At 41.2% G+C, this 24,806-nt stretch overlaps 1 protein-coding gene across 4 annotated transcripts in view; it reads right to left on the bottom strand.

Annotated features, from left to right (window-relative positions):
* Positions 1-24,806, bottom strand: part of LOC126278152 (death domain-associated protein 6-like) — a 154,443-nt gene that overhangs the window by 29,605 nt on the left and 100,032 nt on the right. For 2 of the 4 annotated variants that reach the window (XM_049978048.1, XM_049978049.1), the window contains exons 6-7: positions 20,628-20,800; positions 9,351-9,513 (exon numbers count right to left, since the gene is read on the bottom strand). In XM_049978048.1, the coding sequence (XP_049834005.1) occupies positions 9,351-9,513; positions 20,628-20,800 (336 nt within the window). Of the gene's footprint in view, positions 1-7,793; positions 8,706-9,350; positions 9,514-20,627; positions 20,801-24,806 lie in introns of those variants that run through there. The other 2 variants (XR_007550658.1, XM_049978051.1) reach the window with 2 other exon arrangements.

Raw genomic sequence — 24,806 nt, forward strand, 5'->3', positions numbered from 1 at the left:
CTGGTAATGATGTCACCATAGTTCAAGTTTCTGCATTTACCACATGCACATTGGAAAGACGCGATTCCCACAGTATTCGCTTGCCAAAATGTTGGTCCTTATATACCAGCATCGGAGTTGCACTATGTTGCATATATGCTGCAGCAATGCTCTCAGATGGAAATTTTTTATCACCGCTTCTACTATGAAGAAGTATGAAATAGAATGAACAAGTGAAATTTGTACTAGCAAGGATGACAGCATAAATGTATTCCATCTGTTAAGAAGACCATGTATAAAATGTTAATGTGACAGAGTACTCTTCTAATTTTTGGGGTTCTTATCAAGAAGGCCTCAAAACAAACATTCCAGGAATTTGGGTACATGTCCCTAGGATCATAGTAGCTCAGTACAGCTTAGAAACAAATGGGAATCATAAGAAAGCCAACATTGTTCCCATAAAGTCCTGTTAAGAAAATTTAGAGAGTTAGTATTCAAGTGACATTCTCTCCATCATATACCATGCACAGAGAAAATAACATAAATAAGGATGAGAATGCAGTCCTACAGACAGTTTTTTCCACTACAAATGGAAATAGAATAGAATGGGAAATGGCTAATATTATTACAAAGCACTTTCTACCATGAGCTGTACAAATACATATATATTTGTAGATTTAGTTGTCTGGCTATCTTGTAGCCTACATGCGTTGCCTGACAAAAAAAGTGGAACACCCAGAAGAAATGGTCAGACGTCAATGTAACCTTGTAGACATGCACATCATCAGCAGATGAGTTGCAATCCTTAATAGCAGGTAGAATGGCCACCACAATGCATTCATGTTGTTTGTGTTTAGTGTTGTTACCAAGCATGGTAGGGTATATAAAGTGAGAGAACAGCATTATCAGCACCTTACAGAGTTTAAAAGGAGCCTCATTGTGTGTCCCCACTTGGACAGCTGGTCTGAATCATGCAATATCCAGATTTGTGAGGCATATGGACATGACTGCGGCCCAATGTCGGACTGCATGGGAATGTGAGGACAGGTTCCAAACAAACACAAATGGCCACCAGCTACATTGTACTAAGAGCACAAGGTACATTGTAATCCCTTCAAGTCTGTGCCTGCCATTCTAGAACAAGTGACAGGCTGTCTGAAATACCGTGTGTCATGTCACACCATCAGTCGGACACTAGCAGCTTTAGGAAATTACCGCTCCTGTATATGTTACCATTAATACAACACAAAAAGCTGCATTTGGAGTGATGTCTTGATGGAGAAGCACAGATTGATGATGAATGGTATCACAATGTGTTCACTGATGAATTGTGGTCCTGTAGTACCTTGGATGACCATTGTTGGTAACTGTGGTGGCAACCTAGGGAGGTCCAGTTCTTCCAATGTTTTGGATAGGCACAGTGGTGTGACTTCTGGCATCATGATATAGGGAGCTATCATGTATAACTTCAGGTCACAAACGGTAGTGATTGAGCGTCCTCTGATAGACATCCTGCATCCTCATACATTACCCCTCACATGACAGTAATGCAGTGCCATTTTTGAATAAGATGATCCCTTTTCACAAGTGGGACATGTCCTATGAACTGTCTGTGCTATGTTCAGGCAGTCCCATGGTCAACAAGATCCTTTCACATGTCCCCAATAGAACATGTGTGATCAGCTCAAGTATCAACTCCGGCCCAGTGCTAGCACACAGGTTATCAAGGACCAGTTACAACAGTTGTGGGCCAGTTTGTATAAGGAGAGGAAACAACAGCTTTATGACATGCTTCCCAACCAAATCAGAGCATGCGTCAGGCCAAAGCAGTGCAATGTAGTTCTGATAAGTGGGCTTATAATGCCAAGTTCTTTGTCAATAAAATACAAAGAAACATTCCACATGGGAAAAATATATTAAAACAAAGATTCCAAGACTTACCAAGCGGGAAAGCGCCGGTAGATACACACAATAAAAAAACACACAAACACACACACAAAATTTCGAGCTTTCGCAACCAGCGGTTGCTTCATCAGGAAAGAGGGAAGGAGAAGGAAAGATGAAAGGATGTGGGTTTTAAGGGAGAGGGTAAGGAGTCATTCCAATCCCGGGAGCAGAAAGACTTACCGTAGTGGGAAAAAAAGGATAGGTACAGGGTGTTTCAAAAATGACCGGTATATTTGAAACGGCAATAAAAACTAAACGAGCAGCGATAGAAATACACCGTTTGTTGTAATATGCTTGGGACAACAGTACATTTTCAGGCGGATAAACTTTCGAAATTACAGTAGTTACAATTTTCAACAACAGATGGCGCTGCAAGTGATGTGAAAGATATAGAAGACAACGCAGTCTGTGGGTGCGCCATTCTGTACGTCGTCTTTCTGCTGTAAGCATGTGCTGTTCACAACATGCAAGTGTGCTGTGGACAACATGGTTTATTCCTTAGAACAGAGGATTTTTCTGGTGTTGGAATTCTACCGCCTAGAACACAGTGTTGTTGCAACAAGACGAAGTTTTCAACGGAGGTTTAATGTAACCAAAGGACCGAAAAGTGATACAATAAAGGATCTGGGAACGTGACGGATGAACGTGCTGGAAAGGTAGGGCGACCGCGTACGGCAACCACAGAGGGCAACGCGCAACTAGTGCAGCAGGTGATCCAACAGCGGCTCGGGTTTCCGTTCGCCGTGTTGCAGCTGCGGTCCAAATGACGCCAACGTCCACGTATCGTCTCATGCGCCAGAGTTTACACCTCTATCCATACAAAATTCAAATGCGGCAACCCCTCAGTGCCACTACCATTGCTGCACGAGAGACATTCGCTAATGATATAGTGCACAGGATTGATGACGGCGATATGCATGTTGGCAGCATTTGGTTTACTGACGAAGCTTATTTTTACCTGGACGGCTTCGTCAAAAAAACAGAACTGGCGCATATGGGGAACCGAAAAGCCCCATGTTGCAGTCCCATCGTCCCTGCATCCTCAAAAAGTACTGGTCTGGGCCGCCATTTCTTCCAAAGGAATCATTGGCCCATTTTTCAGATCCGAAACGATTACTGCATCACGCTATCTGGACATTCTTCGTGAATTTGTGGCGGTAGAAACTGCCTTAGACGACACTGCGAACACCTCGTGGTTTATGCAAGATGGTGCCCGGCCACATCGCACGGCCGCCGTCTTTAATTTCCTGAATGAATATTTCGATGATCGTGTGATTGCTTTGGGCTATCCTAAACATACAGTGTACAACAGACAGTGTACAAAACCATCGAGAACATTGAATTTGCTACAACAGCTGGAGACAAGAAGAATCGTATACCAGTCAAGTCTGTCGCTGCTCAAGCCTTGTTGGACGGACCTTCTGTTTTCTGTGGTTGTCGTCTTAATTTTAGTTTAGATATTAATGATTCTTTTGGTCATGGTAATGGATGGTTTACTGTAGCAATTGCACATGGAGGTACAGGAGTACCCATTGTTCCCGGACTGGAAAGTTTTGTTGACAGAGACATTATTTCATTTCGTACCTACCATATGGCCGAACTTGCTAATAAAGATTTTGTTAAATCTGCTTATATGTCAACCTCTGCTTTGTCTTTGTATACACGTAATAGGAGGAAAATATCTCTAAATGAGTCTTTATTCATTTGGGTAAAAGGTAAAGGTGTATCTGAATATGTAAAGTTTGTTGGTGATTGTATTCGCCAGACATGAACCCCTGTAACTTTTTTCTGTGGGGACACTTGAAAGACCAGGTGTACTGCCAGAATCCAGAAACAATTAAACAGCTGAAGCAGTACATCTCATCTGCATGTAAAGCCATTCCGCCAAACACGTTGTCAAAGGTTTCGGGTAATTTCATTCAGAGACTACGCCATATTATTGCTACGCATGGTGGATATGTGGAAAATATCGTACTATAGAGTTTCCCAGACCGCAGCGCCATCTGTTGTTGACAATTGTCACTACTGTAATTTCGAAAGTTTGTCTGCCTGAAAATGTACTGTTGTCCCAAGCATATTGCAACAAACGGTGTATTTCTATCGCTGCTTGTTTAGTTTGTATTGCCGTTTCAAATATACCGGTTATTTTTTAAACACCCTGTATATACTCGCGCACATATATACTCGCGCGCACACACACACACACACACACATATCCATCCATACATATTTTCCTCCTCCTCTTCTGGGTGCTTCAACTTTTTAATCACACAGTGTATGTAAAGTTAGATGTCTGACTGAGGACTGATAGCGCACTCACAATTTACCTTTGTGTTTGCGTTCCTCCTTATCTTTATTTCTTCGCCAGTTGTCTCTTGTCCTCTTTTTCCCCACTGTCTTCAAAGAAGAAATGCCCTTCTTTAGAAGCTCAATATTCATCACAGATGTTTCTATATTACCAGTAGCATTGTCTCAGTTTCCACTACTGATGACAACAATCTCCTTTAATACTGACTGGGTTTTGCGTAGGTGCTTGACATAACATAATAATAATGTTAAACAGGAAACGCTTCCAAATGTTCTGCAAAACCATATTTATTTGGTCATGAATCAGCTTTCAGCATCTTACGCCATCTTCAGGTAACAACTGACTGTTACAAACAAAGATAAAATGAAGTGTGACTTACAAAGATATTGCTTACATGGAAGATATAAAAGGTACAAAAACAAATAACATTTTGAGTGTTTACATAAGAAACCATTAATTTTTTGTCACACACAAATAGTTATGTTAATTAAAAGGGAAACAAATGTTTTAAGTAGGGGCACTTTTAATAACTGATGAAAAATAAAGCTGAATTTACAATAATAATGTAATACTAAGCTGGCATTCTGTGCCGTATGTTTACTGATTCCCAGTGTTCTTGTTGTTGTTGTTGTTGTTGTCATCAGTCCTGAGACTGGTTTGATGCAGCTCTCCATGCTACTCTATCCTGTGCAAGCTGCTTCATCTCCCAGTACCTACTGCAACCTACATCCTTCTGAATCTGCTTAGTGTACTCATCTCTCGGTCTCCCTCTACGATTTTTACCCTCCACGCTGCCCTCCAATGCTAAATTTGTGATCCCTTGATGCCTCAAAACATGTCCTACCAACCGATCCCTTCTTCTAGTCAAGTTGTGCCACAAACTTCTCTTCTCCCCAATCCTATTCAATACCTCCTCATTAGTTACGTGATCTATCCACCTTATCTTCAGTATTCTTCTGTAGCACCACATTTCGAAAGCTTCTATTCTCTTCTTGTCCAAACTAGTTATCGTCCATGTTTCACTTCCATACATGGCTACACTCCAAACAAATACTTTCAGAAACGACTTCCTGATACATAAATCTATATTCGATGTTAACAAATTTCTCTTCTTCAGAAACGCTTTCCTTGCCATTGCCAGTCTACATTTTATATCCTCTCTACTTCGACCATCATCAGTTATTTTACTTCCTAAATAGCAAAACTCCTTTACTACTTTAAGTGTCTCATTTCCTAATCTAATTCCCTCAGCATCACCCGATTTAATTTGACTACATTCCATTATCCTCGTTTTGATTTTGTTAATGTTCATCTTATATCCTCCTTTCAAGACACTGTCCATTCCGTTCAACTGCTCTTCCAAGTCCTTTGCCGTCTCTGACAAAATTACAATGTCATCGGCGAACCTCAAAGTTTTTACTTCGTCTCCATGAATTTTAATACCTGCTCCAAATTTTTCTTTTGTTTCCTTTACTGCTTGCTCAATATACAGATTGAATAACATCGGGGAGAGGCTACAACCCCGTCTCACTCCTTTCCCAACCACTGCTTCCCTTTCATGCCCCTCGACTCTTATTACTGCCATCTGGTTTCTGTACAAATTATAAATAGCCTTTCGCTCCCTGTATTTTACCCCTGCCACCTTTAGAATTTGAAAAAGAGTATTCCAGTCAACATTGTCAAAAGCTTTCTCTAAGTCTACAAATGCTAGAAACGTAGGTTTGCCTTTTCTTAATCTTTCTTCTAAGATAAGTCGTAAGGTCAGTATTGCCTCACGTGTTCCAACATTTCGACGGAATCCAAACTGATCCTCCCCGAGGTCTGCATCTACCAGTTTTTCCATTCGTCTATAAAGAATTCGCGTTAGTATTTTGCAGCCGTGGCTTATTAAACTGATAGTTCGGTAATTTTCACATCTGTCAGCACCTGCTTTCTTTGGGATTGGAATTATTATATTCTTCTTCAAGTCTGAGGGTATTTCGCCTGTCTCATACATCTTGCTCACCAGCTGGTAGAGTTTTGTCATGACTGGCTCTCCCAAGGCCGTCAGTAGTTCTAATGGAATGTTGTCTACTCCGGGGGCCTTGTTTCGACTCAGGTCTTTCAGTGCTCTGTCAAACTCTTCACGCAGTATCGTATCTCCCATTTCGTCTTCATCTACATCCTCTTCTATTTCCATAATATTGTCCTCAAGTACATCGCCCTTGTATAAACCTTCTATATACTCCTTCCACCTTTCTGCCTTCCCTTCTTTGCTTAGAACTGGGCTGCCATCTGAGCTCTTGATATTCATACACGTGGTTCTCTTCTCTCCAAAGGTCTCTTTAATTTTCCTGTAGGCAGTATCTATCTTACCCCTAGTGAGATAAGCTTCTACATCCTTACATTTGTCCTCTAGCCATCCCTGTTTAGCCACTTTGCACTTCCTGTCGATCGCATTTTTGAGACGTTTGTATTCCTTTTTGCCTGCTTCATTTACTGCATTTTTATATTTTCTCCTTTCATCAATTAAATTCAATATTTCTTCTGTTACCCAAGGATTTCTAGCAGCCCTCGTCTTTGTACCTACTTTATCCTCTGCTGCCTTCACTACTACATCCCTCAGAGCTACCCATTCTTCTTCTACTGTACTTCTTTCCCCTATTCCAGTCAATTGTTCCCTTATGCTCTCTCTGAAACTCTGTACAACCTCTGGTTCTTTCAGTTTATCCAGGTCCCATCTCCTTAATTTCCCACATTTTTGCAGTTTCTTCAGTTTTAATCTACAGGTCATAACCAATAGATTGTGGTCAGAGTCCACATCTGCCCCTGGAAATGTCTTACAACTTAAAACCTGGTTCCTAAATCTCTGTCTTACCATTATATAATCTATCTGATACCTTTTAGTATCTCCAGGGTTCTTCCACGTATACAACCTTCTTTCATGATTCTTAAACCAAGTGTTAGCTATGATTAAGTTGTGCTCCGTGCAAAATTCTACTAGGCGGCTTCCTCTTTCATTTCTTAGCCCCAATCCATATTCACCTACTATGTTTCCTTCTCTCCCTTTTCCTACACTCGAATTCCAGTCACCCATTACTATTAAATTTTCGTCTCCCTTCACTATCTGAATAATTTCTTTTATTTCATCGTACATTTCTTCAATTTCTTCATCATCTGCAGAGCTAGTTGGCATATAAACTTGTACTACTGTAGTAGGTGTGGGCTTCGTATCTATCTTGGCCACAATAATGCATTCACTATGCTGTTTGTAGTAGCTTACCCGCATTCCTATTTTCCTATTCATTATTAAACCTACTCCTGCATTACCCCTATTTGATTTTGTGTTTATAACCCTGTAGTCACCTGACCAGAAGTCTTGTTCCTCCTGCCACCGAACTTCAGTAATTCCCACTATATCTAACTTTAACCTATTCATTTCCCTTTTTAAATTTTCTAACCTACCTGCCCGATTAAGGGATCTGACATTCCACGCTCCGATCCGTAGAACGCCAGTTTTCTTTCTCCTGATAACGACATCCTCCTGAGTAGTCCCCGCCCGGAGATCCGAATGGGGGACTATTTTACCTCCGGAATATTTTACCCAAGAGGATTCTGTTATGAGATGATCTTGTCAAATGACCAAATCAGTTTTCTTTTTCCTCCTCTGTTATTTAACTTTTAGTTATAAACACCAGAGCAGACCTGTAATTTCAATTTTATTTCTCATCAGCTGTTAAATGTATAAGGGGTAGTCAAATGAAAGGGAGATTTGCGGTTGCTTAGAACACTATGAGTGCTCACAGGCATGCACCTCTGTCTGAAGCAAATTGACAGTCATGAATGTCCTCCCCTTCAGGGCTCCAAAAATATGGAAATTCCACGGCGAGAGAGCGGGACTGTGTGGAGGATGTGTAAGGGCTTCCTAGTAAAACTTCTGTAGTGTTGTCAAAACAACATTGTTAACGTCTGGCTGGGCATTAGCCTGCAACAGAATTACACCATCTGTCAACATTCCTGGGTGCTTGGATTTGATGGTGCACATAAATTTTTGCAATGTGTCTACATACCGCTGTGCATTAATTGTGACACCACGTTCCAGAAAATCAATGAGCAGTTGGCCCTTGCAGTCAAAGAACAATGTTACCACGTCTTTCCTGGAGCTGGCATGCACAGTTCTGAATTTTTCAGAGGGGTGAATCATTGTTCTCTGGCTCAAAATGACACTATGTCTCATCTCCCATGACAATATAGTACAGGAACTGATATTCTTCTTCATTGTGATACCATTCCAGGTGCAGTAGTGATGTTGATATTCTGATCAATTTCTGCTCTTCCATCATCCTGTGCAGAACCCTCAGTTCACAGATTTTTCCAGAACTTCTGATGCTCTGTCATGATGGCATGATCCATATCCATACTGTGACTGATGCCCAACATGAGCCGAATGTTTTTCACCCTCCACTGTGGTCATTTCTGGTGGCAGCATTCACTGCAACAATGACAGAAGGGGTAATGGGCATGAATTGCACTGCCAGACAATCCCTCTGCAGTCAAAAATCACACTACGTCTCAGTGTTCCTCCTTCCTGGCCTCCGTAGTGAAGACACACACACACACACACACACACACACACACACACACACACACACACACACACGACACGGTGGTGAACATGCATGCTGTTCCTTCCTGATTCCCCATACAGAAAACTTCTACACACATACCAACCTGCATTAACAATGTCCAAGCCTTGTTTTCATTTGCCTGCCCTTTGTATCTTCACATCAGAAAACTTCGTTTTCATTTTTAGTTAATGTAACTTTTTCTGTGTGACAAAAATGTAATGCTTTCCTATGTACACACTTCACATGTCATCATTTTTGTGTCTTCTGTACAAATAAAACCTGTGAGAGTTGCACCTCATTTGATCTGTGTTGCAACATTCTGTTTTCACCTAATAGTGTCTCAAGAAGCTGTAAACCACGTCATGTCCAAATACATACCATTTTGCAGAATGTTAAAAAGTGTTTCCTATTTGATATTAATTATCTCTTTGACTAATTTATTCCAGTACATAGGTTTCATTTCCAACATACATGATAACACTTCATAACATTGTCTGGTACACACTAACCTGCCAAAATCTTATCAACAAAGTCATCTTCTGTTTCGCTTCCATCAACAGTCTCTTTTTCACTACCATCCTCTTCTTCATCCTCTGATTTGCTTGCTATTTCATCATCAGCAACCTCTTCTGGTATCATGTCTTTTGTTTGATCAGCAAATTTGTCAATAACCTGTAAAGAAAAGCAAATATATAACAATTACCTAAACAGAAAAAAAGTGCAGAACAAATTGTGAACTTTTAATTTATATATATTTAATAATTACAGTGTTGTATGTGCATTCATTTTTATAGCGTGAATTACAATAAGGAGAACCAGGGAAGCTAGTTGCAAATTAAAGACAGTTTGGTCAGGTGTCAAACTGAAACAATATGATACCACAAAATATCTAGGAATCCCTTACTTTCAAGAAGCATTGCATGCAACGCCATGTAAAAAGCCTCCACTAGTAACAATCTTCTATGGAAACTGTCCATATTACAGTGGGCTAGCCAGCCTCATTCTACACAAATTTCTGCAACAGTACTATGCTTTTATGCAGCAGAGTATGCATGACCTGTTTGGTATAATTCAACACATGGCAAACAGGTGGACATAGCTCTCAATGATGCTTGCTGAATCAAAACAGGTTACTTTAAATATAGTCCAGTCAAATGGCTTCATCACGTCAGAAGAATAGCACCAACTGCTGTTCAAAGAGAAATAGCTGCAAATGAGGAAAAAAAGACAGTGGAACAAAAAAGAATCCTGCCTCTGTATGTGCACGAACTGCATCTGCAATGACTGAAGTCAAGGAGGAGTTTCCTTAGAACATCGACGGCACTTAGAACCATGGCTGAGAAAAGTAGGCTGCATCTACCAAAGGCTATGACCTACCTTCCTCCTGAGTAGAAAAGAGTTTCTGAAACTTTACCTTCTGACTATAATGAGAAATGAATGACTTAGAAGTTCCTGAATAGACTGAGATCTACAGTTGGAAGATCAAAGTGAATTTGAAAGATGGGGCTACACTGATCAAGATGACATTCATTGTGACTGTGGAGAAGACCAAACTGTTCATCCCATGCTTCAATGCTAGCCATGTCTAACTGCCTGCTCAGAAGATGAAACTTCATCGAGGAACAGAAAATGCACTGGAAGTGGACGAGTTCTGGACAAAATTAATACAGTCATAACTGGATGTATATCCTGATATGAGAATGAATTAAATATTTTATATTACGTCAATAATTAAGAACTTATATTTGCAATGAAAACTGAAATTTTTCATTTGATATATAATAGAAACAAAAAGACTTGCATTTTTCATAAGAATAATGATTATATATGTGTTAATTAGAAAATTTGATGAATTTTATATTAAATGATGTAAGTATTCGGGGGGAAGGGTGGAGTCCATAGTGAGATTACCTGATTACAATTCTCTGAAACCACCCAGTGAGCCACTGTACCAATCATGAAAATCACTTTCATTTTAGGGAATTAAAGTTCGTGAAGTTTGGCAGATTTTACAAAGAATTTTTCAGAGCTGCATTGAACAGCTTTGTGTAACTGATGTTTGAGTTTTGAGATTTTTGTACCATAAATTAAAAAAAATACAAAAATACAATTGCTGGGTGGTCTCTTTGTTAAAAAATATATGAAAAGGTCATTTACAAACATACTGCCCCATCCATTTGTTACAAATCTTTCTCTGTCTGGGATGCTCACTGAGCAGAAGAATGTCATAGATACACTATCTGATCAAAAGTATGTAATGCAGAATTGACCACTAGATGTCACAAGGGGCGCGTTCACCAGAATAAGAGAAGGCAGGAAGTACTGTGTTGTGTTGTCGAAAGATGAGTAGTAACAGCGGAACAGGTTGGTCAGGAGAGCTCCACAACTTTGAACCTGGACTAAGCATCGAATGTCACTTGAGTAACAACTCCAATAGTGACATTACAACACTTCTAAAGCTGCCCAGATCAACTGTTGCTGATCCAATTGTGCAGTGGTAACATGGAGGAACAACCACAACTAAACAAAGATCAGACAGACCTCATGTACTGAAAGACATGACCCTCTAGTGTTGCAGAAAATGGTTGTAAGACATTTCATCAGTGGAAGATATCACTTTTGAGTTTCAAATGCTACCAGCAATCCAGCTAGTGCTGTGACTGTGCACAGGGAGTTAAAAAGTGTGAGTAGAACGGTCATGCAGCTTCTCATAAGCCACACCCATTGTGTGTAGTGCCAACAGTGAAGTACAGAAGAGGTGGTGTCATGGTTTTCTTTCTTTTTTTTCCACATTAGGGTGTGGACTTTTCTATCCTGCATGGCATAGGTCGCCTATTTATAGTCACTTGCTCTGGTGGGTACACTAAACCGCAAGGAAACAAACACACATTCCTATATGTCCACAACTGACTGAGTTCACAAAGTGAATGAACTAGTAACAAGTTTGGGACTCCGTGAAGTCAGTGCAGAAATACAACAGTTTTGAATCAGTAAACACTTGAGTCCAGAAAACAAACTGAGTCAACTAGGCTGTGCAATGGTGCGATACGAGTAGCTACAAGGTACAACATGCAATTATCTGTGCCACGAGCCCAGGCCACAGACTCAGCAGCAATAAGTTGCCACTGGGTGGTGCCACATGACACTGGCAGTGGCTCCCCTTACAATGGCAGCCCGCAGTTGCTGTTCACAGCCTTAGTACCTCTGACATGTTCATGTCCATGCTGGGTGGGGAATCCAAATCACTGTCAGATGCCAAAATTGTCCCCTTACTGCATGTAAGAGAATGCTAAATACAGAAGGATATGAACACACTTCACAGCATCATGTACTGCATTTAATAGAGGAACACTTAGGAGGCAATGATTGTTCGTATTAGCATGACAATGTAAGCTGTTATTAAGTGGCACCTGTGAGGCAATGATTTGTGGATAATAACGTTCATGAAATGGACAGGCCTGCCGGCAGGCCCAACCTATTGACACCTTTGGGATGAGCCAGAACATCAACTTCAATGCAGATCCCAGTGTCCAACATCACTATCATCTCTGGGTTCACATCTTCACAAAGAATGGGGTCCCATTCCTCCACAGGCATCCAGGCATATCACTGAAAGCATCTCCGGCAGAGTTAAAGCTGTCTTAGAGCCAAAGGGTGGACACACCCCATGTCATTTTTCACTGATAGGTGTCCAGACACTTTTGATTAGATATTGTGTGTGCGATAAACCATTGTGGGACATGCTGAAGCAAACATAGTTTACACTATGGAAACAGTTACTCCTAAAAATTTGAGCACTCACTGGATAAAAATAGCCAAGAAACATATGACTTAAGACATAAACATAGTGCATAAAGATCTCACCTTTAAAATGTGAGATAATGGAGTTTATACAGTAGCCTATAGGTGACATGTCTCTCTACACAACATTTTCAGATGGAACCAAAGTGGAGGAAAATTATAATTGATTGGCCTCCACATGGGATAATTTGCAGAGTACAAATGCAGAAGTAGATACACACACAGAAATGACAGAAAACATAATGCAGAAAGACACAGGATGTCAAAGTGGCCCTTGCAATACAACCTTAGAATGTTAACGCTGATTCAACCTGCTCACTTTTCCTAATGCAAATTTTATAAAGCTTGTTTGAACTTCACTGAAGTAAACAATTTAAAATATTAATCATCAGTGCACCAACAACAGTGAAGTCAAGTAAACATATTTGCAGCCAAGGCTATGTAATTAATAATACAGTTATTTAAAGTTGCCAGATTGGATTTGGAACATGAAGTATGCCATGGTACACTGTTAAGTCAGGTTTACCTGCCCAATAAAACAACCACATGGTTCTAAGGGCATTCGAGCAGTGCCCACAGGGTTTAATAATGCCAAGAGCAATCAAATAACTGAGTGTGAACATTCACAAACACAGAAGAATTTGGCACCCTTGACTGTCTACAGGTAGATGTCATTTCTCACTGGGACAGCCCTGCACTGTTGAAATGATCAAGTAGCTGCACAGGAACAGCTCTGTATTCTTGAGATTATCAAGTAGTTGCTCACTGAACAACCAGAAAGACTACAAAAGCTTTGTCTCCTCAAGATATGCATTTCACAACTCTCAAAGAATAGCCATACGTATTATAATACTGCTGGGATTCTGGACAATAATTCAAAAGCAGTAAATCTTCAGAAAGAAATAACAGATCTCTCTGCAGTGAAGAGGTTGCTCAATATTTTGTGTTTACGGTGCGCAACCACTGGCTAATAGGGCTTGTGCAGTACTAACTACAAAGCGAGTACTGTTAAACAACATCCACAGACACATTTCTAAATTTAGGTGCTTAATGTGTATACAAATTCCATTCTTTGTTAAAATTTATACAACAAGAAAGTGGATGAACAATAAAACCAGCAATGGAGTAACATCCACAATTCATCAATGAGCTTGAGTAAATGCTGTTATAAATCCACAACACAATCTATAATTAGCAAACCACGCCGAATAGTTTTCCAAGTCAATCCCTCACAAAATTTTATTGATGCTCACAGATAGCTTTGAACATAAAAGTGGCAGCAGCAGCAGCAACAACAACAACATAACACATTAGTAGACAATTAATAAAGTACAGCTCAGGACAGGTCAGTTACAACAATAGTAAGCACAAAAAGGGCATATGACACTATTTTACTGGAATACATGGTTTAGAGGTTATATCCAAAACTACAATTCAGTACAGATGTCTAGAATATTCCTGTGTTGCAAATGACACCATGCTGTATTAATATAGACCTGCAGCTGAATTATGTTAGCAACCATAGGCCACACTTAACAACAACAAAAAAAGTAAAGTACATATGTAATCATAAAATCTGATATTGACATATTCCTAAACTACATAAAATTTGTGTGTATACTTTTCAGAAACAATAAAACAAAGCACATGCTGAAGATACCATAACTGTGAAATGTGCTTAGGGATTACACAAAAAAAAAAAGTATTCTTGTGAGAAGGCAGACCCTGCTTAATCACAAGGAAACCAAATGATTAAGACACATATGGCAGGCCAGATATCCTATCAAATATTTTGAGGCACAGAGAACACACAAAACCTTTTCCCACAATCATTGCAACTTACCTACAATGGAGAGCAGATCATTTATCTAGGTACACTGCTGCCCTCTTTTATGTAAATAAAATACAGTTAATCAGAACTTCACAAACACTGCAAATTGGAGAGTCTTTTTCCTGGACGAGGTGATTATGTCTCTCAGAGCAGTGTCATGTCCATCCTCATTCATGCCAGCGTGACTTCTTTACAGCAGAGTGACTCGAGTAACATCCACTTCACCTGACGTAGCTCACTGTTTTGGATCCCCACTCAGTCACTCTCCCTTTAACATACCCTGGCAGGGAGGGGAATTGCAACATTCTCAAGTACTGTGTTCAATGGCTCAGGGTATAATACGTGCATACTAAGGGGATGAAGTGTTGGTGATTCATTCGTCAGGGTCAACAGCATCAGACTGCACTCAGGAGGCCTCTCTGCACACCCTCTGCTTTGACACTGCAGGCAGTAACTGTGCTCAGTTTAAAGGTGAACGTGTTTGCAACATTCATCGTAGGCTATTACCCAAGCACCCTCCTCCCCCCAATAAGTATGTGCTACTGTTGAACAGCTTCAGTCATTTGAACAGGGTCGCACTGAGGGCCTATGGAAACCTGGATAGAGAGAGGTTTTAACATATTACTGTGTATGTTGGACACAATGTACCAGTGGTGTCATTGCTTCCAGAAGTGGTCTATGCAACATTCCCGCACTTGTAGGTCAGGTTCTGGATGTCCATATCATATGGACGCATGTCAAGATCGACGCCCTGTGTGAGCAGCAGTGGTTCACCAAACATCTTCCACAAATGAAATCCAGGCACATGTTGCACCTGCTGTGTCATCAGGGACAACGGAAACTGTCTGCTTACAGCAGGGTTACAATCAAGTGTGCCTCTGGCCAGGCTACCACTGACACCACGAAAATACCAAAAATGGCTACTCTGGCGTCATGAAAGAGTTTACAGGAGAGTGGAACAGCACTGCGTTGCCTTCATTGATTAGCTCAGGTTTTGTCTGTACGCAAGCAATGGGTCCACACAAGTGTGGTGTAGACCTGGTGAGCTGTTTATTCCAGAGTGCATTCACTCACGACACAAAGATCCGATCCCAGCCTTAAAGTATGGGGGGTCAACAGTTATGACTCACAGTCATGTGTGGTATTTCTGCAGGGTAAGGACACCAGTGCCTGATACACTGCACAGGCCGTTATCCCTATTCTACTGCCATTTCTTTGATAGGAAGATGATGTGCTTTTTCAAAAGGACAATGCATGTGCACATACAGCTGCTGCAGCGCAACATACTCTTCATGGTTTACAACTGACATAGGCAGTAAGATCACCAGATCTTACATCTACTGAACACATCTGGGTCAAGCCTGCAAGAATGATTGCCAAGCTGCAACAAAAGGCACAAGATGCTTGGGATAATCTATTGATAATGTATTGATGCAACTGTCTGGAAACCCTTTTGTGTGACGTATATTTCATTTGGTGTCAATATGTTGTCATAACATTTCACTAGTCAGTAAAATGATCTTGTCCCTGAGGGTGTTGCATTTTCTTTTACCTTTTTCCCCCCACAGGGTATTACTCTTCTCTTTGGGTATGAGGTAATAGTTGATATTGGAATGCATCCCATACTGTATCAGAAAACTTTCCCCATTATTGTCTCTGGCTTGCTCATTCTCATGTGCCTAGTCATCCAGCAGGAATATCACCATCTTCCTTCCTGTTTTTCTCACTGTAACAATATTAGTTTATCCTTGACATTCTAAATCATTCTGTTTTCTGAGAACATTTCCTGAATCCTCTGAAGGGCAAACTCGGAATCTGAGAACACATCTATAAGTCACATCACACTCACTCCAGTGACTTCAGAATCACGTGTGAGATGGTCGTTTCAATTATCACCTCAAAATAATCATGTTGACACCATTAAACTTGGTGACAGTGTTCATCCTTCTTTATATATTCGTCCTTCAATTTGACGTTTCCCAACAAAGGATGATTTGGTGAATACCTTCATTGTACAATCCCACATTTTGGCTTTCAGAAAATGTTCCACCCCAAAAAAATCAGCTTGTCCCAATCCTGGAAATGTCTGCAGTGGAATGTTTCTTTCTTAATAAAATATGAAGAGAGTACTGGGTGTCATGTCAGGAGCATACAGAGTGTGAGGCAAAATTTGATAGCACAAAGAAACAGCATGACTGCTGTGTTCTGTGCAGAATGAGTGGGGTGTTCTAATGAAGCATAAACACCCACTTGGACAGCAGTTTGTGACACTTTGTCCAATAAAGTCATCAGCAGAGCTTGGTAGTATGCTCCTATTACAGTTTGCCTCTTACAAGCATTACCTATTAGCTCCAAGTCGTGGCTGTCCCAACAAGTACCCAGCATTATATTGTCTTATTATGGGTGATACTCCACCTTTTTCAGTAGTGTTAATTCACCTGTTTCCAGTGTTTGCCCGATTGTCTTGGTGGCCCAGAACTCATACATGGTGATCAGGCAGCCAAATAAGTCATCTGGCTTCAGCTAACAAAGCTGCAGCATTTCTGCCACTGCCAATTTTGAGAGCTTATTGAATGGATGTGAGCAGCCACAGGAGGCAGTGACCTCCTTCATTCACAAAATGTCATGCAAGATGTTGAGAACTCACTGACTCATTTTCACTTTTACCACTATTTCTTCAAATCTGATAGAATTATCTTTTTGAACAGTATGGCTTCCAGTTCTCATGCAGAGATGGTCTGCCACTTTGCTCTTTGGCATTCAGACTTTTTGACCAAAACAGAAGCATCTACGCCACCTAATCACTGTTTTGCATGACGGTCGGCTGTTGCCATACATCTCCATCACTCAGCTTGGACTTTTGCAGCATTGTCTACTTTCAAACGTGGAGAACAAATTACCACACAATATTCCACTTTATGAATGTGCTACGTCATTTTGTTTTGGCTCTTCTCGCAGTGTGCTACAATACTGTTACACAGAGATTTTAATGTGTATCAGGTTTGCTGACATGCACTTGCAAACAGACCAAAAATTGACCTGATTTTTCTGAGATGACCATTAAAACTTTATAACTACTGTCGTACAATGACTGTTCAGCCCCATACACTGTGGCAGGGACATTATAATTTCCACATTGCTCTCTGAAAGTTTTAGGGCTATAAAATTGGGCTATATGACAAACCATGACCTCATGGTAACTTCAAAGTGTCTGTAGGAAAATCCAGTTTGGGTTCTATCTTTTCAGGAAAATCCAGTTTGGGTTCCATCTTTTCATGATTGCTTCCCATTCTTAGTTCCCTACGACTTCATAATGGATCAAAAAGAATATGGGAAGTACTAAGATACACATTTAAAAGCATTTTAAATGTGTATTTATAGTGTCAAAATGAGAATGGAATAAAATAGTTATGAGGCTTTGGCAATGCAATGAATACCTCTGTATTCTGATGAGTTCTATCCACCAGTTTATTAAACAACTTCAGGAACTGTATTTTTGAAGTTATACATACATTTGTATGGCACAATGTAGTCATGATCTTACCTTCATTCCAAATTATTTACATTCTACCAGAACTTTCTATTACGATTTTTGATAATGATCACTGAAAGTATTATAAATAACTCTTCAAAGAAATTCATTCTTTCATAACTGCTTTAAGAGTTTCAGCAAAATTGCAGTGTAAAGTAAAAGCTGCTCAGGTGTCTCATTTATGAAATACTTAATCACCATGAAGATGGTTACATCCACAATACAGCTCTCATCACTGGCATGGTGAATATTGTGATTGCCTGTTATAAGTTTCACATCCTCCTCTGTATCTATAGTGCTGCATTCTGTTGAGTTCCATACAGCTGTTTAGAAAACAACTTAAGGAAATGTACTTTCAAAGTTCAGCCTATAGTATGTTTCGTCATTTTTTGAGAATGGTGCAGACACAGCTCCTTCCTATGGCTCCAGCTGAAGTTCTTGAAATGTGAAGGCACACATGAACCTCAACTACACACTGCTAAAACACATGATAAATGTGGTGGTAATATTAACCATGTGTAGAATGTGTGAGGTATCAGATTCATTTAAATAAATTTCTGTAATTCTTCGAGCTTGCAAATTTATTTAGGACTGGGTGATCCTACACTAGAAACCAGCATATAAGTAACAAGCTGTACATGGCTCAAGACAGAGAGGGTCAAATGTTGACTCAGTGTAGATACGTATGCATAAAATAAATTGTCATACAACACAGTTAATACTATTCTAACAAAGTTAAAAAGTTAAGGTCTAACCTGAAGACACCTTTCTATGCTGATCACTGCAGAGCACTCCGAGAACAGGAACTGTATCTCTTATGTTTGAAGACTTGAACTGGGATTTGTTTAAAATCATATGCTTGCAATTAGCACCAGGAGACAATCCCTTGTGCCTGCCAGTGCCTCATCTATGTGGCGAGTTGCAATCTGACCTTTCCACATTACTGTTAATTCATCATGTGCCTTCTATTGTTTGTTGCATATTTCTATATACCGTACTAGACAACTGTGTCATCCATCCAGGGACATTTCTGTACTAAATGTCCACATTCGCAGTACAAAGGTATGATATGCACTACGACACAGAAGAAGAGCACCTACTGATCGAGCACCAAAATAGGTACAACATGACTGTGGCCTTCATAAATACAAATTGAAAAAGGCAATGAACCTCGAACTTTCAGAACAGGTGACACCATCATTGGGGGTGAGGGTCTAAAATCTGATGTAGTGAAGAAAAATTCACTTAGAACCTTGGGTCTTAGCACTGTCTCTCTTTTAATTCAACACTCTATGTGGGTCATTCTTCTTTACACTCTATGGTCTATATATATTTTTCCCTTAGCTTTTCTTTCTCTCACAAGTAGGTTCCTATAAGAAGGCAGCAGTTGTTTCTGTAAGCTACCTCTTCAACACATTGTTCCATTTGTGCTGTTATAAGTCCTACAAACCATTACCAATTAAGCAGTAGGTAATTACTGATTAGGCACAAGAGCTCTGTAATCATGATTCATATTTTATATGTCTATATCGGTAAACATAAAAATAAGTAAAAGACAAAAGAGTGCACAAGCTAGTAACCCATCGCTAAAGATGTAGCAATATGGCATCAGTAATATTTATAAATCAATATTATGATATATTAAAAACAAAGATTCCAAGACTTACCAAGCGGCAAAGCGCCGGTAGACAGGCACAATAAAATAACACGCCAACACACACACAAAATTTCTAGCTTTCACAACCAATGGTTGCTTCTTCAGGAAAGAGGGAAGGAGAGGGAAAGACGAAAGGATGTGGGTTTTAAGGGAGAGGGTAAGGAGTCATTCCAATCCCGGGAGTGGAAAGATTTACCTTAGGGGGAAAAAAGGATAGGTACACACACACACACACACACACACACACACACACACACACAGACACTCAGAATCTGAGAACACATCTAGAAGTCACATCACACTCACTCCAGTGACTTCAGAATCACGTGTGAGACGGTCGTTTCAATTATCACCTCAAAATAATCATGTTGACACCATTAAACGTGGTGACAGTGTTCATCCTTCTTTATATATTCGTCCTTCAAATTAACGTTTCCCAACAAAGGATGATTTGGTGAATACCTTCATTGTACAAGTGTCTGTGTATGTATGGATGGATATGTGTGTGCGTGTTTGCGCGCACGAGTATATACCTATCCTTTTTTCCCCCTAAGGTAAGTCTTTCCGCTCCCGGGATTGGAATGACTCCTTACCTGCTCCCTTAAAACCCACATCCTTTCATCTTTCCCTCTTTCCTGAAGAAGCAATCGTTGGTTGCGAAAGCTAGAAATTTTGTGTGTGTGTTTGTGTGTTATTTTATTGTGCCTGCCTACCGGCGCTTTCCCGCTTGGAAGTTTCTTTCTATTTTATTTACATCAATATTATGATAGTTATGTGTTGTAGTAGAACATCTCTTACGAATTCAAACATCTTCAGGAAATCAGAGTTCGCAACGTGTTATTGATCAAAGGAATTATTGTCATTCAAAACAACCAATTTGTGAAGTATTTAATGGCTGAGCCATGCATATTACTAAAAAATATAAAGATAAAAATATTTAACAGTTTGGAAGGAATGATGTCAACCTCATTTATACGACTCCCAAACTCCTTCTTGTTCTCTCTAAGTTTCTCATCCAGCTCCTGGTCGTCTTCAGCTGGATCCCTGTTATCACCCAAATAATATGAGTGTGCATTCCACGTAGAGAATTGTCGCTGCCGCTGCAGTTGCTCTCCAATGGTCTGGAATGCTGCTTTAGCTGTAAAAGATAACTTAGTCAGCATGTTTATGTCTTACGGAAAAAATTTAGGAGTAATGGAAACCACTCACTGAATAGCAGAAGTGTTAAGTTGAATCAGTTCTCACTGTACCCCTGAAGCACCCCCCCCCCTTTCCACACACACACACACACACACACACACACACACACACACACACACACACACACACTTGAATTAGTTCTCACTGTACCCCTGAAGCACCCCCCCCCCTTTCCACACACACACACACACACACACACACACACACACACACACACACACACACACACACAGTCAGTGCCCCTACATAGTGCCAGCTGGATGCACTATGCTGTGCTATGACTATAGTTTGACAAGCGCACTGGGTGTAGAGGGACTGGAGGTTGGGTGGACTGGAGACTGGGTAGCAAGCAGCTGAAAGGAGGCAGCAGGATTGCTGTCTAGGCATGCAGGAGGGATGGGTGGCAAGTGTATGGTCTAGACAGGTGATTCATGGGTGCCGGAGATCGTGGAGAGTCGGCCAATGATAAAGGTGATGTGGAAATGTGAACTGGTAGGGGTTGATGGACAGAAAAAGGGCAAACTTTTGGTTGGAGGGTGTGTAGACTATGGGTCAACAAAGAATGAGGCCAGCAAGATTCTGGAAGCAAAGCATGTTTAACTTCCATCTGTGTAGTTGAGAAATGCTTGTGGTGGGAAGGTAGGATCCAGATGGCCTGGGTTGTGAAACTGCCTTTGAAATCATGCAGAATGTGCTCTACTGCCTCTTGTGCCACTCTATGGTCAACTTTGTTTTTGGCCACACTTCGGTGGTAGCCATCCATTCTGAAGGTGATAGACAGCTGGCTGGTTGTAATACTGATATAAAAAGTAGTGCAGTGATTGCAGCATAGTTGTTACATGACATGGCTGATTTCATGGAGGTACTGCTTCTGTTGGTCTACGCACAGACAAGCCCGTGACCACTCACTGTGTACATGAAATATGCAGCAAAATATAAGCACATAATCAAAGGGTGAAAAATAATATCTCCGTTTTCTGCTTGAGTTTTTCTACCAGAGTTCACACACGCACACGCGCACACACACACACACACACACACACACACACACACACACACACACACACACACACACACGATCCACTCAATCCACTAGAAGATTTTTTTGTTTTGAAAAATATGTCACTTTGGACCTACAATATGCTATGGAAAGGACAGTTGATTCAGATGGAGCTCCACTTACTTGATAAGCCTAATACAACTTCTGTGCAGTAGGTATCTCACTGGTTGATTGCAAATGACTGGTTTGCTTCTACAATCACCCACACCATTAACACATAGCACACCTTGAGATTAATAATGTTATAAATGTTTGAATCACCTCTGAGATCTGAGTGGTGTGACAATACAAGGCACACCCTTCATGTAAATAAAATCAATAGTTGACATCATTCTCCACAATAATGTGCACCACATTACTCATTATTGTGTCATTGTTGCTCACGCCCTCTGTAGTAGGTGGGTGTGATGTCACACAGGGGTATGGGGAGTGCTCAGAAGGGCTATTCTGAATTTGGCTATTACAACAGTTATTACAACTGAGAGTTTCCATTGTATGGCAGTTGCTCAAGTATTCCGTGGCAGCCACTGACCATATGCAAATGTGCGACAGCACACTGTATACATCACACTAAAATTACACCATTTCTTTTGTAGCATTCTCTTCACAGTAAACAGAAACCAGTGGCGCATTATGAAATTACGGGCAGTTCATGAAAATATAAATGGCATTTCCCACCAGGGGCCGCTGGCTTCCTCTTGCAGGTGACTGCAGTCCACAGTTGGAGGTCTTTGGTGGAGGTGCCTCGAGCCACTCAACAGCGTGCTACTCAAAAGTGACATGTGCTGCAGCAGTGGTGGTGGTGGTGCAGTTGTAATGCACGAGTAACTACACTCCTCCTTTCTTGGGAAGAAGAGTGCTCAGATGCAGGCTCCTCTGCAAAACTATGATGGTTGACACATCCATACTGTCAGAAGCAGTTGTCCTGGGTCCAAACAGTTCCCAGTCTATGTGAACAAGCAAGCAGGAGCAAAAGTGGCATGAGAGCAGACACACACAAGTCTTCCACCCCATCCAAAAAAGCCAGTGGACAACCCCAGCACCCTGCAAGCACAGGTCATGTCAACATAGCACTTTGTGAGAGGTGCCATGAGCTGGAAAGCTGTGGTGTCTGAAGATAACGTAGTCAATGTAGGAGATGCAGGCACCAGCATAGGAGGTGCCTGTGGGAATGCTGATGATGACCTGGCAGCCATTCCCCCAACTCCCCACACCAGCCCTGCAAAATAAGGCACTGCCGAAGCACTGAGAGGCCAAGCCTCATTGGTTGGGTGCAGCCAGGCCACTGGTGGAGCAGCTGGAAATCACCTCTGTAGGGTGCATGGGCACAAATGGCAATGCCAATTGAAGAGGTGCCAGCATGGTGGTCTGCTGAGTGGCATCACTGTGCACCTGAGGGCACAACTGATTGGAGTGGCAGGCCACAAGGCACTCATCAATGTCCACCATGAACACATGGTGCCCACGGTGACTGTGGATGATGCCTGGACTCCAACATTGGTGTTGTCTGAAGCCTCAGGCTTAGACCACAGTTCCCAGCAGAAATCACAATCAGTTTATGGCTGCTACAGAGGTGACTGGCTGGGGGCAAGAGCTATGGCTGCCAGCAGTGCAAAATTCCTCTTCTGTTGGGAATTCCTTGATGTCTCTGCACATTTGTGTTTTTAAGGACCACAAAAGATATTCTGCTTAGCCATTGGATTGCAGATGAAAGGGAGGCACCATGCCATGGTGGATGCCATTGTGTGAGCAAAAATCTAAAGGACTGAGCCAAAAATTTAGGACCGCTGTCCAAAACTACCGTACAAGGTAGGCCTTTGATAGAAAAAAAAACTCAGGCAGCAGCTTGACTGTCGCATCTGCCATGGAATACAGACAATGAACAACAAATGGTAACTTGGAAAAGACAGCAACAACCAACAACCAAAAGATATCCAAGAAAGGTCCATCCTATAGAGAATCACTCCAATAGCATGGGCACTGGCCAAGAGGAAAAAGCTGTGTGCTGTGTGGCCTGTTGTTTGGAACGTGACCAGGCACTTCACCTCACAATCAATGCCAGAATAGAACACATGCCGACATGCCAAATGTCTAGTGTAGTCACCTCGATGTAACAGGGTGGGAACCTTGCAGGGCAGTGGCACTGGAACAACAACAAGAGGAGTACCCCCTTCCGTCAAAATGAGATTAACACCATCCAACAGGGAAAAATGATTATGGAAAACATAGAAGTTTCACAAAGAGTCGGATGCTCAGCCTGGTGAACAGTCAGTCCATAGATGTCCTATCATGTGCACAATTTACTGATACACAACACTGGGTCTGCGGATCACAACACATATCCTTGGTTGTCACATCCCTCCTTTCGTTCCCTGAAACACCAATGTACCTTGGCACCCATAGAGAGACACCTCTTTCCCAAGCCTTTTCATTTGAGGAGGATGTCCTGGATACTCTGGACTACTTTACCTGCTGGGTACAAGCATTGTAGAGAGTAACAGGAACTCAGGGAATTGGAACAGACAAGGAATTTAGCACACAAAACATCTCTCATTTGCTCCAGCAACTGCAAGATTACATATAATTCCACATCGATGACAGTAAAGTCCGGAGGCAGTCGGATCTTGAGGACATGATCAAGGAAAATAACATGGTAACCAACAGAGTCCCTCTGTTTAGACCCATCCATAACTACAGCTACAGAGTCAATTAAAACGTTATAAAAGAATGTATTACAACTGCATACAGAAGTGCAACCTCTCCTGTAATGAACTAAATCCAAAATTACTCTGGGCCTCTGCAGTAACCAAGGTGGCAGGCGGTTGAAATTCTCGATTTGGTGTGCCATGTGATCCACACCAAGGGATTGCAGCACACACTTTGT

The sequence above is a fragment of the Schistocerca gregaria genome, chromosome 6, assembly GCF_023897955.1.
Source record: "Schistocerca gregaria isolate iqSchGreg1 chromosome 6, iqSchGreg1.2, whole genome shotgun sequence".
In the NCBI taxonomy this organism is placed as follows: Eukaryota; Metazoa; Arthropoda; class Insecta; order Orthoptera; family Acrididae; genus Schistocerca; species Schistocerca gregaria.